The following is a 16,719-nucleotide window of genomic DNA, read 5'->3' as shown; positions in this document are numbered from 1 at the left end:
GAGCTTAGCAATCCACCAGTCCCACGGCAGCCGATACTCCCTTGGCTGCAGGTAGCCCCAGGGATCTCTGTGGAAAAGACTAAAGCAGTTGCACCCACAGTAAAAAAGACTTTTATGCTTTTCACTTACAAGTTGCATCGTATGCTTGTTTTTGTCTGAATCCCTTCATGAAGTAAAAAAAAAAAAAAACAGTGAATTTTGCCCTGCATTTAGCAGTCCCTGGAGATCAGTTTTGCTGCTTGTTTGGCTCTGGAGCTTAGCAATCCACCAGTCCCACGGCAGCCGATACTCCCTTGGCTGCAGGTAGCCCCAGGGATCTCTGTGGAAAAGACTAAAGCAGTTGCACCATGAGAGCATTTTTCCTACTCTGCTGAAACTTAGCAGCACTCCAACAGAAAATATTTACTTAAGCACGCTTGTCTAGTCTTGCCACTACCTGCCTTCTTCTTTCCCTCCTGTTGTTCTTTTGAGGGAAAATGAAAAATGCCAGGGATATCTCTGGTGTGAAGCAAGGCTGGCTGCTGCCTCCGGAGTTGCTTCTGCGAGCAGAGCTGGGTGTGATGAGCTGCACCCGAGGGAAGCAGCGTTTGGCTGACGGGGCCACCTCTGCCTTTGCCAAAGCCCAGCTCTGCTCTCCTCCAGGGGAACACGGTTTGGCAGGAGACCTGGACGCGGCAGTTCCTGGATCACATCCATTCCCATTAGGAGTGTGATAAAAGACCCGAGACAGGTTAGATCAGATCTGCCTTGGCTCCCCCTGTCTGGCTATCTGCTGTGAGAAAAACCAGCAGCTCAGCGCTGCCAGGACACGACTTTGCCCCCATACATCTAGCTCATTTTTTTTGGATGAGTTCTCCCTTGACCCTGCGACCSCTACTGCCTGGCTCCTTTTCTGCCTACCTATCTGCTGAGAAAAATCAAGGAAGGTGGAAGCCACCGGTTCATGCTGCTGTGGACTGAGTCATCTGAGGACACCAGGCATTAAATACACCTTCCTAGCAGCCACTGGAGCTGAAGTAGGGCTGTGCAGTGATCAAAAGGAAAGTGCTTTGGTAAATTTAGACCCAGCTGCTCTAGGTTTTTGTTCATTAGGTTCAGATACTTAAAAAATGTAAGCGGTCTTGGTGACACTTGGTGACAAGGAGAAAGGGGAAACCTCCCTTCAGTGCTGGAGCGTGAACTTCACGAGCACTGCTAACCCCGTGCGATGGTCACTTCTCTGCAGCGGCCCCAGCGCTGCCTCCGTCTCCATGCGCTCACTGTGCAGGCTTCAAAAGGAGGCCGTGCTCCGGTCGGGACCTCCCTTGGCCTGCCTTAATTTGGCTCTCCCACAAGAAGTTTGTGTAATCACTTAGGATGATGAAYTTGTTCCTCATGTTGTGACAGCTTTAAAAATGTGTGGTGTACCGTTATTGGATGGTAATGACTAGGAATGGTCCTATGCAATCTTTTTTATTTTGACAGTGCTAACGTGGAGACACTACATTGTTTAATGCATTTTCCTTTTCCCTCCTAAATCCAGGCAGACCTGTGTGCCTCCACAACACATTTGCATTCTCAGAGTCTCTAAACAGCGACTGCATAATTTTATAGAACTGTTTACAACCCATTATTCCTGTCCAAATAAATTTGATAGATTTTTTCCTGGTGTGTGACTCCGCTGACTTTAATTTAGTTACACAAAGGATGATATATATATGTGTGTGTGTGTGTGTGTGTGTGTGTGCATTTTTAAAAGCACAGCAGAAGGCACTGAAAATGTGCAGTAGCAGTTGTTCAAACAGCAGTAGTTTAGCTATGTATTGAAACTCCTCCTGTATTTCGTTGACTTTAGAAAGCAATGGCTTAAAAAATTACATTCTGAAATCCAAAATTTTTCCTCCAGAGAAAGATTTTGGCAAAGCAACRTACTTAAAGAGCAGCAAGCACTCAGTTCTCGGTCTACACCTGTTGCATAAATAACTGCACGCCTCCCGGAGGAGGAAAGGCCCGTAGGTGGGGACTCCGCGGTCCCCTTTCCGCTTCTGTCTGCAGCTAAGCCGYGCTCCTCACACCGAGAGGCTCAGTGCAAGAGCGCCTCACAATTTGCTGCTGCACCAGAAAAAGGCAAATTCACCCCCCCTCCGGCCTCTGCAGAGATTGTGGCTTCCTGCAGGGGTCTGATAAACGCGCGGAGAGCGTGAGAGCGGCCGCCCGGGCACGAGTCCCCTTTCACCGGGAGGATGGGGGCCGCGAGCCGAGCTCACCCCGACTGCCTTTGCTCGACCTGGAGCAAAGGCCGTGGGGAGTGGAGCACCGGCRGGGTCGGCTCAGACGCCCCAGGGCACGCAGAGCCGGGCTGCGCCCGGGCAAATGGGACCTTCCGCCCCGGGCTCCAGGTGCYGCGCTTGATCCCCGCACTTCCAGCTCAGGGATCTGCTGTTGGTGGCTTATAATTTCACCCAACTTTCAGTGTACGGGSTGAATTCCTCCCTGCCGTGTGTCTGACTGCGACTGGGTAAAAAGTCAGCAAAAGTTAGCAACGTTGGCTCCAAYGCTTAAGCAATGTGATGATGGAATTACATATTTTGTCCACGTTAAAAGCAAGCCGACAAAGAGCCCTTGCAAGGAGATGAATCCCAGTCTCTGCCATTAGACTGCCACACCAATGCAGTAAAAGCATTTAACCCAAGCTTTTCACACCTGAAGGACTTCCTAGGGTTTTTACACTCTGATTTGCAGATGTGAGCTGAGCTCTCACGTGYGCAATCCAAATGAACTGGACCTAACTGTCAGCCAGTGCAGTTACAAGGCAATACTAAGTTSCCTGAGAAATCACGTCTTAGGGATCTCAAATTGAATTCTCAAATTTAGTGGACATATTTTATATAAATCTGGACCATAGTTCTTTGTCTGGAAAGATGGGAATCTAGGTGAGAAAAAGCATTTCATATTTATGAAATAATTAGAAAATGTAAAAGCCAGTGAAAAGGGAAATTCAATGTATTTTTGGAGGAGACTGTGAGCAGTAATTGCCACCAATAAAGCCAAGGCCAAAATAGGTAGCAGTGAACCTAATACAAAATACTGGGCAGTCATTTGTTCTGTATGTTGTGTGACACAGAAGCTGCATGTGGAAATAGTATGCTATCATACAGTTAAATACTGCAACATATTATACGTATGCAAGACGTGACTCAGCTCTCAGCCCCCAAACTTTGAAGCACTTAGCATTGCGGAATTGTCATTCTCATAATGTGGATTTTTTTGGTTCGCAATTAATGATCACTGCTCTCGGGAGGAGGACGTACCGTGTGGTCTCATGAGRCAGATAATAAAGGCACAGACTCACGTTAGAGCTTCAGAGTAATTGTAATGAGGAGAGACGCCAAGAAACTTCTGCACTTCATCCATCACAGTAGCTGGGTCACTTCTTAGCTGCTGCCCGTCAATAATTAGCAACTGTAGGGATAAATATGCTAACCATTTAGAAAAAGGACTAAGATTAACAAAAGAATGACATTATTTCCCTCTTGTGACCTTACTAGTGACAACATGGATTTAAACTGACATGTCATTTTGTGCAGTGTTATGACTATCATGTGACTCAACTTCTTTTTAGATTTACTTTTGTACTTTAATATGTTGAATCTGTGTAGGTGGGCACCTTGTAATTCTTTGTGCGTACGTTGTTCAAGCAGAAGAGTTCAAACCTCGCAAGCTAAACTTGAGTCAGAGAATTCTGAGAAAAAGAGATAAGGAAAGAAATATAAAGCACYGCAGAGGTTTATAATGTGTTCTTAAAAAATCTGGCATGAAATAAGAAAAATAATAGAAAGCTCGTACATATCTTAGAATTAAATGTTCAGAAGTAATAGAAGGGTAATTTAGCTGAGAATTACCACTAGCCTATCAACTGTATAAACTTGCAAAATTGTTAGCAAAGGGTTTTTTTGCTCTTTGTTTTTAATTAAAGAATGATGTGATATAAAGGTACATTGACTTCCACAAGCAAATGCCAAGTATGTATCAAGAGCCTACTGGAGTACCAAACAGCATTACTAATAATAACTCTTCTGGAGTGGTGCCTTTTATATTTATTGTGAAGGCTTATTATGAATTATTAAGGTTTTGAGTGCACTGGCTGAGTGAATGCACATTACTGAGTGCACATTAGTAAGCACCGTGAGTGCACTCTCTGCGTGCACCTTATTAAGAATGAGTGCATTCGGTTGTGTATCTTGCAAAATTAATCACTACAACTATGAAACATGAGTGGTAACCAGGCTTACGAGAAATATGCCAATGTGCACCTGCATGCCTAATAAGAGGGCTGCTTTCGCTGTTTGCTGCTGCGGGAGCCGGAGAGGTATCTTCCCGACGCTTGGCAGCAGGCCAGGGTAAAGCAGCTCAGGCAGCTGGGCTCAGGATGCTCAGCACCCTCGGCTCGGTCTGAAATGCTGGGGACCAGGTGGCGCCCGTGGTGCCGGCGAGAGGACGCRCCCTGTCTGCGCGCCTGGCTACTCGGGGGCTCTGCTAGTTCCCTGCTTACGGAAGAGTAGAAAGCCCAGAATAAAGTAAATGACTAATAGAGTTTTTACTGGAAATGGGATTGACCTGCTTCTCCCCTCTGTAGTACAGCTGAGGCTGTATAAAAAGAAAACTGCAAGTCCTGCAAAGGACTGCAAAAGGCAGAGCTTGTATTTCCTCTTGTTTTTCTAGGTCCCTGACTAAATAAGCTACGCCCAGTTCTACCTACCCTTCAGCAAAATCCTGGCCCACATAAAGCAATCTTGGGAGATACGGCTTTGTTCATTACACATCCCTTTTACATCTTTTCCTTACAGTGGCCAAAGGTATAATCCAGACTATGGACCACATACATACACAAGACTGCTTATGCATATGTTTTGTGTTACTAAATCATCTGCTTTAGCTTTATATCTGGAAATAAACATTGTGTAATAACAGGAATGTCCTCTAGGTCTCCTTGTTTATGTAATGTTTTTATGGAAAAGATTCAGAAAGGCAGTTTGCTAAAACATCAGAAGGAAGATGGGGCAAAAGAAGGGATTCCTGCTCTAATACTGCAAAAGGCTAATTCTGTATCAGGAGCAAACAAATGTGAAATTTTCTATGAAAAGGAATGAGTGGGAGGGGAAGTGAAATTTCTTTTAGAAAAAGGCTTGGCATTTTCTAAATGAATTGTCAAACCTTCCCACAACGTCTCAGGCTGCAGCTGCTCGTTTCAGGGGACCTAGAAGCCTCGACAACCTCGGTTAACCCCGKAAGGGAAGCCAAAAGCCCTGGATCAAGCCCAGGTGGCCACAGTTCATAGTGCTTCGGTGCTGCATCTTTTTTGTCAGAAGACAGAAAGATCAACACGCTCCCGACCACYGCTTTGATCTTTGACAAAGCTGCATTTTCTAGCAGCTAAGCGGTCCGGGGGGAAGTATCCCATCACCTCTAACGAAAAGGCTGTGCTCATTTCAGGATTTCCTGGGAGTCAATGCGCTTGGTGAAATACCGGGCTGGGAATTACCTGAGAGGCAGGGTAGTGAGTCAGCCACCTTTCGATGTGCAGCGCGTACCAGCCGGGGGTCAGGCATCTCTTCTGCAGAGCCCTTATCTCGGATGGCGCCCAGTGGCCTGACGTGATCACTTCATAAAAATTGAATTTCAGGGCAGCAGGGTCCTCGTGGGATCGCTGATGCTAACGGAAGATAAGGAGACACATGGCTCAGTGACCCGAAAGATTAAGCCATAAGCAAAGCGGAAAAAAGGGAACAAGCGCAGGCACTCCGTTAACTGCTTGGAAAATCGAGGGAGTCCATCCGAAAACTACCCCTGAACTCGGCTTCCCGCAACGTTCAGCCAGCTGCACGGCCGCACACGCCGCCGCCCCTCAGCAGGGGCTGGCGCGGCGACGGGACGGGACGGGACGGGACGGGACGGGACGGGGCTGGGAGGCTGCGCTCGCACAAGCGGCACAGCCGCCGCACGCCGCCAGCCCGCGGCTCCCCGCCAGGGCCGCCTGGGCGGCGAGAGCGGGGAGCGGGACGAGGGCCCCCTCCAGGCAAGGGCCCTGCCGGCACCGCCGYGGCGGGAAGAGGAGGAGGCAAAGTCTGCCGGAGTAGGCACAAGTTTTTAGCGCTTTGCATCTCGTGCTGTCATCTGCAAAGGCACAAATGAGATATTAAGGAGGGTGGARGCTGCAGCCCTAAACCAAACTTTATTCCTTGCAGAACGCCTACTAACAGCATCAGAAATGCTCTTCTTTATGCCTGATGTAACATTTTTCATTTGTCTCTATTTTAACAGTTTTTATTCTTTTGCCTTTTTTTATATAACTGCACTACATTTTACACGCATGCTTCTATGTCTCTTAAAAAACTGCAACGCCTTTTTTTCTGGGAAGGTGCGGACCCAGTAAGAGACAAGAATGAGTGCCTTGAGTTTCCCAGGAAAACCAACACRCTTTCTTTTGTTCCCAGGGAGAAAATGAAAATCATTACTCTTCAGATATGTATTTTTTTTAATACCTCAGAAACTTTAGAAAATACTGTATACCTTGGCACCCTAACTATTGCTCACGGTTTGTTCTTAAGAAGCTCGAGATCTGGATGACATATCAGATTCTCAGTCAGAAAACAGAGCTCAGATTTTTTGGCTGGGCTACACTCCTTTTCCCTCGCGCATCTCACCGGGTGAGCAGCACTGCTTTCCCTCCACGCAGTGCCAGCTGTAATTGAGATTAAACTGTTTGTTCACAGCTCGTGGCAGCTGTGTGCTGGGAAGTTTCATCATTTATGACACTGGTGCCACAGGTGCCAACTGCAGGAGCTGCAATTCAGCATCCACTCGATGTCGAGGCAGTGCAAATGYTTTGCACTGCTCAACGGCACCGATGCCCGTTGGGGTTTGGTCGTCATTCTCTGCTGTAGACTCCCCTGCCTGTTTCTCSAAGGCAAGGTCCATACCTGATACCAGGAATACGCCCGATCGGATGGGTCGATGAGGATGGTGATGATCTTGGCCTTGGGGATGAGGGAAGCAGCTCTTCTAGGAGCTTCTTCCGAGTGGAAATAGTTGGCGCTTTTCTCAAAGAGCAAGTCGGTAGTGGCATTGGAGGGAGCAGGGAAGAAATCCATGTACCTGGGAGAACAAAAAAACAACTAGAATTAGCAATGCAAAAAGGGGGGGGGGGACGTATGTATCTGCGTTATTCCTCTGTCAAAAGAGGATTTTTCAGATGTAATTGTTAAGAAGCAAAAATAACTTTCTCAGCTCACTCCAAAACTGGAATAGAAGGAAAGCACCGGCTTTTAGCTGGTGCTGGTAATAGCTGATGCCTCCATGAAGTCAGGTAATTAGGTTTTCTTTTCTGATGGATGGAATTTTTGCTAAGTTCGGTGTTGGAAGGAAGTCTCTCTCTCACAGAGTTTGGAGTGAGTTCAGTTTTAGCTGCAGAAAAAATGGGGAGAGCACCCAGATGCCAACCATTTAATTTCAATATCTCAAAATGTTACATTTTGGAACTGACAAATCTTTTCTTTTGGACTTTTTCAGAATGAGAGTTTTGAAATTTTGGCTTTGAATGGTCTTTCTCATTTACAATTGATTGAGAATGAAAATAAGTAAAATAGGAGGTTCAGTCAAAAACTTCAAGAATTTAAAAGAAACAAAATGTGAAACCGCTTTGGAGGAGGCTTTTTCGTCCCTTGAGCATTGCTGGGAACTCCAGGAAATTCCAGTTTTACTGCGGCCGGTTGTTTTCATATGCTTTTCTGTGGACACAAAGTACGCGTGGTCTCCCTCCGCACGCGTGATCCCACCAAAGGCTCCTGCCACCCAAAGGCTCGAGCCATGCCCGGCGCCCCGTGGCTCCAGCACCTCTGCTCTTCCTGCTGCTTCTTCCTCRCGCGTAGCACACCCGTGTAGGTATACGCTCTTCAGGTGTACCCGAAGGCAGGCTCGGGGTCCCCATCTAGAGTTATCGCGGGCTTGAGTCAGATGTACATCTTCTGGTCTTGTGCTATTCCCGAGCACTGGGAGAGCTCAGCAATAAGCAGGGAGCGCACAGACCGAGCCAGCGGGAAGCCCGTGGCAAGAAATTTGCTGATACCCCGAATCACCATTCGTGCTGGACCGAGAGCTACGTGAGATCTCTTTCTTTGTGCTGTACAAAAAGTAGATGCGAGGCATTTCTTTCTCTTTATTTTTTGTGATGCTTTGAACCTGGAAGCTGATCTCGCGGTGGCAGTGATGGCCTGCTTTTATCAGTTAGCTTCATATGGTCTGGACACGCTCCATGCAGTAAGTGCACGGGCAGGGGAAGCAGTCCGAGGAGATTAATCTTTTCCTGTACGACGTGATGTTTGTCTTAAAGCTCATTTTCTACACAAGGACAAGAACAGCTGTTCCCTGGGGAAACAAAACCCTTACAAAATACTTTCCTTAAGCAAAACCAGTAAAAAACAAAGTTTAAAAATTGTAACAGGAGTATCAGCTAAAACTCCTTATGGACATTTTTTTTTCTCCTGAGGAGCAGAATCTTACTTCATGAAAAGACCCATTTCAAGGAAAAGAGGATAACTCATCCCTTTTGAAACTGATACGGTTATGAAAAGACAGAGATTTTATTCAGCATGAAGACAGACATCATAACYGAGCTTCTTCTTGTATTCATTTGGCAAAAAATAAAAGAATTGTTATTGTAAGAYCTAAATAAAATTAAGGACTTGATTAAAAGTGCCATTGTTATGAGTTAGTTTCTTATTCTCTCTGATAATGCCAAGCATAACAAATTCATCCAGTAATTAGGCAGATGTCATACATACTTCTGTAATTGCTCCACTGTGACTTAGCATGTATTAGTAATGAACACTTCTTTTTTGTTATTCTCCTTACCAGTCAATTCCTTTGTGATAGTTGTTTCCGTTGAAGAACTGAACTTCTTCAAAAGTTTTGGGGCTAGGGAGATTACTGATAATGGAAGGATGCATCAGAAGAAATAAATAAAGTGCTGTTGTTCCTACAACAACAAAAGAGATGCCATTAAGAAATATAAAAAAAACTTTGACTTTATTCGTTTAAGCAAGTATTTCTGAATCAATGCACACTGAGATACGCTGGAAAATTAGAGAGATCATCTTTCATAAGAAAATTGCCTCTTGCTGAGAGGCATGTGTATGCACACGACGCTTTCAGACAGAGCCGGGAATGTGCGGGGACCTCTTCTGCGCTCATTAAACTTGGCACATTTTGAAATGCCAAACTCTGCTCAGATGCAGTTATGATGCTGCTGTTGCTGACATTACTTGCTTGGCTGCGTATTTAGCCAGGGATAGAGTCTGGCCAGACCGTATTTCTTTTTAATCTATATGCTGCCCAAAGCTTTTCAGATGTGCCCAGTGTGGCAATATGCTTCTGTTGCTCCCAGCGTTGCAGTTTTGTTCTCTCTTTTTTTTTTTCTGAGAGTAAAATTCTTTGAAGTGACATTGTGTATTTAGGTGCCAACAAGCCTATATGTAATAAGTATGCTTTGAAATCCCAATAACAATAATTTTCTCCATTATTTCTTTGATAAAAACAACTTCATCACTGCCATCAAATTTCTGTAAAATCTTGGATTAGTCATTTATTTTCCTGCCTCAGCATCCACTTTCTGTAGTATGTCAGTAGCAGTAATAGCTATCTTGGGAGTGGGAATATTTGGCTTAATTTAAATAATGTCCYGAGACCCCCAAAGAGGCCTATAAGGTGGTGTGTTTACTGTCAATTAGGGTCTCAAATGATGTTGAGATAATTTGTCAAAGAATACAAATAACAAGCTTAACTTAGGGCACCCTGACAGCACATTTTTTTTCACAGTGAATGTTTGCATTGCTTTCTGGTGCGTGCTGCTCTCACTGGGGAACCGAACTCCACAGTGAAAGAAGGCGGATGGAGCTGCCAYGTACCAGTACCTCTACCTGGCTGCTGTACCACCCTTTCTGTCTTTTGCTCTCCAACACCTTGTGCCTACTGGCTCTGAAAGTGAAAAAAATATTCTGATGGAAACCATCAGTGAAGCAGTTTAATTCTATTTGTTATTCTCATCTACAGCCACCCTTCAGTGCCTGAGAAAGTAATCAGTGCAAAATTATCCCTTAAATAGGTGTACACAAATGCTGTTAATTGCCAGCGTTTGGTTTGCAGTGTTTCTAATCGCACTACTTCCTTCGTGGTGCAGGAAATTCTGCACCTTTACTGTCAGGTAAATCCAACCCTGGAAAGACTGTGAGCACAAAGCCTATACTGTTTAATACTGTTTAAATCTCTCCTTTACATAGGGATGAGCCTGAGGGGAATTTAACCCTGTTTCGCCCAATAAGATCTAGAACGATAGGACAAACAGTGGAATCTCACTGCAAGAAAGAGTCTCCCTAAARTACTGAGCTAACTCTTCCTCCTGAAGTCAGCCAAACGTACATCAAAATAATTGGCCCCCACATGTTACTAAGCATCTCCTCTCAATTTGTTGATAAGAAAAACATAACTGAAAAGAATAAATACCTTTCCTATTCAAAGAAATACTGCCTCCAGAAAGAAAAAACCTATCTATCAGGATAGAGACTGCTGTGAAGTTTTGGTGTCTCTGCATGAAGAAYTGTGAAAGTAATCCAGTGATGAGCTGCAGTGGAAGGTAAAAGCAATTTTACTATAGGAGCAGTTGTTCCTGCCTCTTGGCAGTGCAGGAGTCAATATGAGAAGCCCATAGGTCCTGGGAATGCAATACTGCTATAGCCAGGAGCTGGCTTCAGCGTACGGGAGACAAAAACACACGTGCAGAACTGGGGGCTGGCTACCAGCATGTGTAGGCTTCACAGACTCCTTATTTCCTACCTGTTTTCTGGGGTCCTATGACAAGGAATTTGGGTAGGTGGTCACAAGTTTTGTCTCTGGACCAAATGTCCCTGTGTCGTTTATCATCACATGGGTTCTGAAGAAGAAAAAAAAGACAATTGCTTATGCCAGGTCAGGGAAACCCAAAACGTATTGCATGGGTGCAGGATCCAAATACTATACACTAATGCCAGAGCCTTATGTTAAATAGCAAGACCGCAGCTTTCCTCCTAGAGCTTATTCTCAACAGCTATCGAGCACTCTGGATCCCTGGAAGCACTTACATTTTGGCACGTCCTGGAGCACTTAGGTATACGGGGACCAGGCTGCTTGGCACCTTTCAGGACTGATCCTTAGAGGGCTCCCAGGGAAGTCAGTAAAGCTACAGTTTTCCCATCTTAGGAGGATCAGTGTAAAAGTCCAGGCCTTGCAAGACTCCTGCATTTCTTTCTCTGTGTTAGCCCAACTCTTTTCATCAACTCAGAGTCCTCAGGCATATGTTTAACCATAGGCATCTAGGTACAGGCATGCGTGGTCCCTTTGATGGAAATTGAATGTGTATATTGTGGTTTTTGCATGACCGAGGATTAAGTTTAGTCATTAAAAACAAAGAGAAAGAAAAAGGAGAAAAAGATTAAAACATTGATTTAATCAAGCTTTCATTTGAGGTTAAAATGGAAACCTCTGTTTGAATAGCTTCAAGGCATTACCTTCTTAGGTGACAAAATGGATTCAGATACATAGTGCTTAGTGCCAATTTTATTTATATAAGAATCCAAAAGAAAGGACAAAGTAGAAATGTGAGATATTATTCATCTCCTTATCTTTCTACTACCTATGAATAGAAAATAAAAATGTGTGAACAAAAAGCCCCACGGAAAAGGTTAGGACTGACTATTCTTTAAGGCAGATATCATATGGATCCTGCTTTTGCATAGTACTGGCTGGTGATAGAAGATACAGTACGCTAGTGAATAAAGTAAACAAAACATAATGAAGAAAATCATTAACTCATGTGAATCATTGCAGCTCCACTAAACTCAGTGGCAGTATTATGGATTCATACTTCTTCTCCATCTGGGCCAAAAATAATAGGGAAAATTTCTGCTCCATTTTACGTTTCTKCTCCAGTGCAAGCCTGAAATAGCTGCACGGATCTCCATGGTGTCACTCTGGATTTGTGCCTGCACAGCTAAAAGCACAATGTGGCACACCGTACCCTGAATAAGAGAGGAACCAGATAAGTATAACAACGATTTGAAAATTACAGCGTTGACACTGCAAGCAACGYGACTGTACGTTTGAAACGGAGGCGGAAAACAGCCATTTGCGGCCCGTGCAGAAACCCTCTCCCACGCTCAAAACACCGGCCCGCTGTGCCAACCGCGTGTGCGGCCCCGACCCTTCCCGCCTTCCCCTTTCCCTGCCGGCCCTCCACGGGGCTCGGACGGCAGCACTTCCTTCTGGCGCTTGAGCCAAGAGCAGCGATTCCTGCCCAGGGGCCGGGCGAGGCTGCCTCCTCGTCCGCCTTGCGAGCGCGCCGGCGCCCTGCGGGCTGCGCTCGTCGCCCGGGCTCGGTCGGTAGTACAGCGTGATGCATCAAGCACAGGGCAGACTGGAGGGGGGGAGGGAAGCTTTCTCTCAGATAAGTGGCACTTGGACGCTTTTAATGCGCCTGATATCGGCTGAGTGGAAGCCAGTCCGTTTCTAAACAAAAGCRGTTGTCTGTGAAGAAAAACTAAATAATCTGCAAAGGCATCTAGAAAAAAAAATAAAAGATTTTAATGGGAAGTGGGCACTTTATTTCTTTTTTCTTTTCCCCAAGGAAAGGTTCTTATTTCAAGACGYGCGTTGCAATTGAGCGTGTGAACGGGATGCGCCGTTACCTGCCAAAGAGGGTCCATCTGCTCGGGGAAGAGCTCAAAGTACTTTTGCGCCAGCTGTGCCGGGGGCAGCGTCCGGAGTCGGAGGTTGGTTGAGCTCTTCACAAAGTTGGCCAGGTTCGCAAAGGTGTACAACCCCAGGCGGTCGTTCCCGTAGTTGGACAAGTGGGTCATGAAGACGCTGATCTGGGAGGTGGGAGGAAGCTTTCAGGAGCAGGACATCAGCTCACAAACGGCTTCCYGACCGCCCCGCGAGCGAGCTTCAGTCCTCCCTCCCCTCTTCCCCCCACATTTCCGAGGACTTCTTTTTTTTAAGGCAGTTATTACGTACAGAGCGCCTGGCATGCTATCTCCCCCACGAGCAGGGGTGGTTGGTTCGTTTAAAATGGCAGGGCTGTAGGTAGGTGAGGAAGTTCCGAAATATAAAACTTTCAAGCCTTTATGAATGATGATATCGCGGCTAAATATCGCTGTCATTGATTTCTCCTTAAAGGCAATAAAACTTCTTTCTATTTATCAGCCTTATTGTATTTCTCCTTTACATGGTCACTGCTTTGTAGATCTCATCTTTCCATTCAGAGAGATAAAGAGAAGAACTTGYATGAATAGTGTGAAGAATGTATCTCCCAGTATTTTCTTTATATGAGGCTATCAAACTCAATTTCACCACTGCAAAGGCCTGGTTTATCTGTGTATCGCCATTATTTAGCTTTATGAGGATGCTATCAAAGTGAGCACTGTTACTTGACTGTTTTACTCCATAAAACGGCCTCCGATAGGAGGGCCCCTGACAGTGGAATTTAATTACACAGTTATCAAGAAATAACAACGTAGAKGTAACTAAACAAGGTGCATTTTTTTTCCCTGTAAGAACTCTGAAGCAAACAATCGATAATATGCAGCTGATCGCAGAAACTACAGACTAACTTATGTGACCACAGCAATTAGACCAGAAGGCATGCCAAGCAGGGCACTTCTAATAATGATAGCATGGTTCAAGGTGGCCTCAATATGAAAGAAAAAGTCAGAGTTACAATGATGCTTAGAGCAAGCTCCAGGATACGATAGTGGTAAGTTTAGCATTTTGTTATCCTGCCTTAATGCCATCTCAGGCTGGTAAAGGAAAATAAAGCACCAGGCTTGTGAACTCACTCATCCCTTGATAAGAGTAACGCGTCCACAGGCATTGAGAGTTTCCCTTTTCCCCACGTCCCGTGCAGCTATCACAGCTATGAGCTTCCCAGAACAGTGCAGATTATTTCAGCTCAAGAATCCCCACAAAAAGACACTATCATCAGGGCCCTTTTGTGTAAAGGGCTCCTTGGCACAAAGTCGAAAATATCTCCATAYAGGGAGTGTTTATAGATGACCTTTATGAAAGCGTCCCTTTGTGCTACACTGAGTCCCCGAAGCCCAGGAGAACCGTAGAGCAAAACGGAAGCAGGGCTGGACCCGCCACAATTAGGTGAGACGGTGCCGAGTAGCGACCAGCTGTACGTGACCGATGGGTACTCAGGAYGTGGACAGTACTTTGCATTTTTTTTCACCTAGCCAGTTACTGTGTGTTCTGCGAGAGCACAGACATAGGTTCATTTGATGGTGGGCCGAGCTAGCCTCAGGAGAGGGACATTGACTCATCTGTATCTCGTGGCCATTTGCACCTCCTTTCCTCAAGGGCTGGCAGCCCCGGGGCAAGGTACCCAGCCACACAAAATAGCCGGCCTGCTGGGCCACCCACGACTCCTAGCGAGGAGACAGGCTCGCAGGGGGAAATGGGGGTATCGGCCAAGAGCCCCCCACAGTCACAAGCAATTTGCTTGCCCTGTGGCTGGATACCCATGGTCAGGAGAGTCCTTTTCAGGAAGATTAGGAAGGGGAACAGGCAGCACAGCTGTGGGTACTCAGCACTGAGTGCAGGTGTGAGCATGCCTCACTTATAGCGTGGGGTGGGAGCCTTGAGGAGCCTTGTGGTGGGGATGCTCAGAGTGTGTGTGCACCTTCCTGCTTTGGGAGATGCAGCAGGAGACCTGGTGTCCTGAGAGCGTGCTCAGGTCAGCGAGCTTCTTGTCTGCAGCTGGTGTGAAGGTGGGTGAATTGGGTCAAGCTGGATGTGTCCTGGGTCAGCAGAGGCAGGTGGGAGCGTGTTTAGACTGTATTTCTTTAGGGATTTAAATTAGACAAACTGGAAGTGTCAGGGTGTGTGCTGTTGCTGCTTGCAGGTGGTTATGGTTGGGGGACTGGAGGACTGTATCTGGACCCTGGTTAGGAGCCTTGGAGCCCCTTGTCTCAGCCTGATAACAACCACATTTCCYGGTAGTGGGGTGCTCTGGACCTCAATATCAGGGCTTTCACATCTCAAGTGATCAAGTGCCTGGCTAAAAGTYTTCCAGAGCAAATCATAGTTACCTTTTTCAAACTGATTTTACTCTTCAATATGTTGCTGCTTTGTGGTAGCTCAAGCTCTAGAGGAGGAAAGTGCTGCTGACCAAAATATTGTTTGTAGGGAACCATGCTCTTCTGCATTTTAGAATAACTGTGGCATAAAAGGCTGCAACTTTCCATTTTCATCCCCCCCCTTCTTAAATATTATCCCCCAATGTTTAAAAATGTGTCTGTTAGTTTGTTAAATTATTTATAAGGCTTTTAGTATTTCTATAAGGTGAAGATAGATGCAACTTGGGGGGGGGGAAAAAGTCCCTTATGGCTCATCTGCTGTGTTTTTGCACTATGCTCACTTTATTCCACAGAAGGTAATTTATTCCTCATCTTTATTCTGTTATGAGGCTCCTTTGAGCAAAGATTGGCAACTGCTTGAGATTTTTCCCCTTTTCTCTATCAGCTGGACCCTGTAGACTTAAGTGCCTATGCATTTTATGGTTGAAAAGTGTTTGACATAACTGGAGCAGGCATTAAAATTGCCCTACATTGTGTGAGTTTCCATATGTGCTAACTCAGAAGCTTCTAAGCAAGGTACTGGAACTTCTTTGGTTTCTCAGTCTACTGCCTCTTTCTTTAAAAATAAAAAAATAAAAAACCTGACCATTTCTGTTCTGGCTGAGCCCTGCTCATAAATAGCATATAGAAGACACTTGTCATATTTCTAAAAATGAGGAAATAATAAGTAAACACTTAGGAAATGTTGGAAGGGAATATCATCTTGTCTCTAAAGTGTTTTTCTGTTTTTGATACGTGCCAAAGAACTTGTCAGTGACATTTAATATTATTCCAGCAAATAAAAAGTAGACAAGTAAAAACTTCTTGTTCTTTCTAACTTTGACCTTGGCCCGTAGAGGGGCCCTGGGGCTGGCGCTGGGTGCAACGCGTGACACTGTTGCARCGCTGCAGTGCAGCAGGGTTGTGTGAGCTGGGGAAACGTGGCAACGTCCCCTCCTGCAGTGCTCTGAGCAACTGGTGAGATGGCAACTGGCTTCACGAACAGAAAGCGAGCTGCAGCAGTTGGTGTTTTATCGAGGCAGGGTAATGCTGTTTGGAGGGCGGCAGGAGGGAAAAGGCTCTGGCAGCCTTGCGCTGGGCTTGGGCTAGGCTAAGGCAAGCAGCAGGCGCTAGCGAAAGCGCAAAGCTGCTGAACCAAACCCCGTTAGAGCTGCCCACCCTGGGCAGCGCCGCTCAGCCGCGGCTTGTACCGATGCGGCGTCTTCCTAGCTTTGGTAACGTGTCTCTGCCTTTGGCCCCTTCACTGTGGTCACTGGTATTTTGAGAGGCTGGAAGAGGGGGGATGTGCTGGAGGTATACGCATGAGCTTTTTTTTCCTTCTCCCCTCCCTTTGAAATGTGTCTGCCCTCCATCGCCTGATCCAGATCTCAGTTGCTGCCTCCCTTTCCCTGCCTGTAATGCATCCTCCCCCTCTCCCCATCACTTTCCTGTCCCTGTAGTCATGGTCCTTCTAGTTACAGAAGCAGTCGCTATTATTATTTTTATCCCTCATCTCATTGTAAGCAGACAAGAAACA

At 45.9% G+C, this 16,719-nt stretch overlaps 1 protein-coding gene across 1 annotated transcript in view; it reads right to left on the bottom strand.

The window, feature by feature from the left end:
* The window catches only part of NDST4 (N-deacetylase and N-sulfotransferase 4), a 101,967-nt gene that overhangs the window by 3,427 nt on the left and 81,821 nt on the right, over positions 1-16,719 (bottom strand). Inside the window, exons 8-13 of the mRNA XM_085309064.1 lie at positions 12,753-12,935; positions 10,867-10,963; positions 8,890-9,013; positions 6,960-7,134; positions 5,522-5,692; positions 3,332-3,441 (exon numbers count right to left, since the gene is read on the bottom strand). Coding sequence (XP_085165190.1) covers positions 3,332-3,441; positions 5,522-5,692; positions 6,960-7,134; positions 8,890-9,013; positions 10,867-10,963; positions 12,753-12,935 — 860 coding nt within the window. The remainder of the gene's footprint in view (positions 1-3,331; positions 3,442-5,521; positions 5,693-6,959; positions 7,135-8,889; positions 9,014-10,866; positions 10,964-12,752; positions 12,936-16,719) is intronic.

Source organism: Rhea americana, unplaced genomic scaffold, assembly GCF_003343005.1.
Source record: "Rhea americana isolate MKP2758 unplaced genomic scaffold, rheAme1 scaffold_106, whole genome shotgun sequence".
Lineage (NCBI taxonomy): Eukaryota > Metazoa > Chordata > Aves > Rheiformes > Rheidae > Rhea > Rhea americana.
This window is presented reverse-complemented; position numbering and strand designations above follow the sequence as displayed.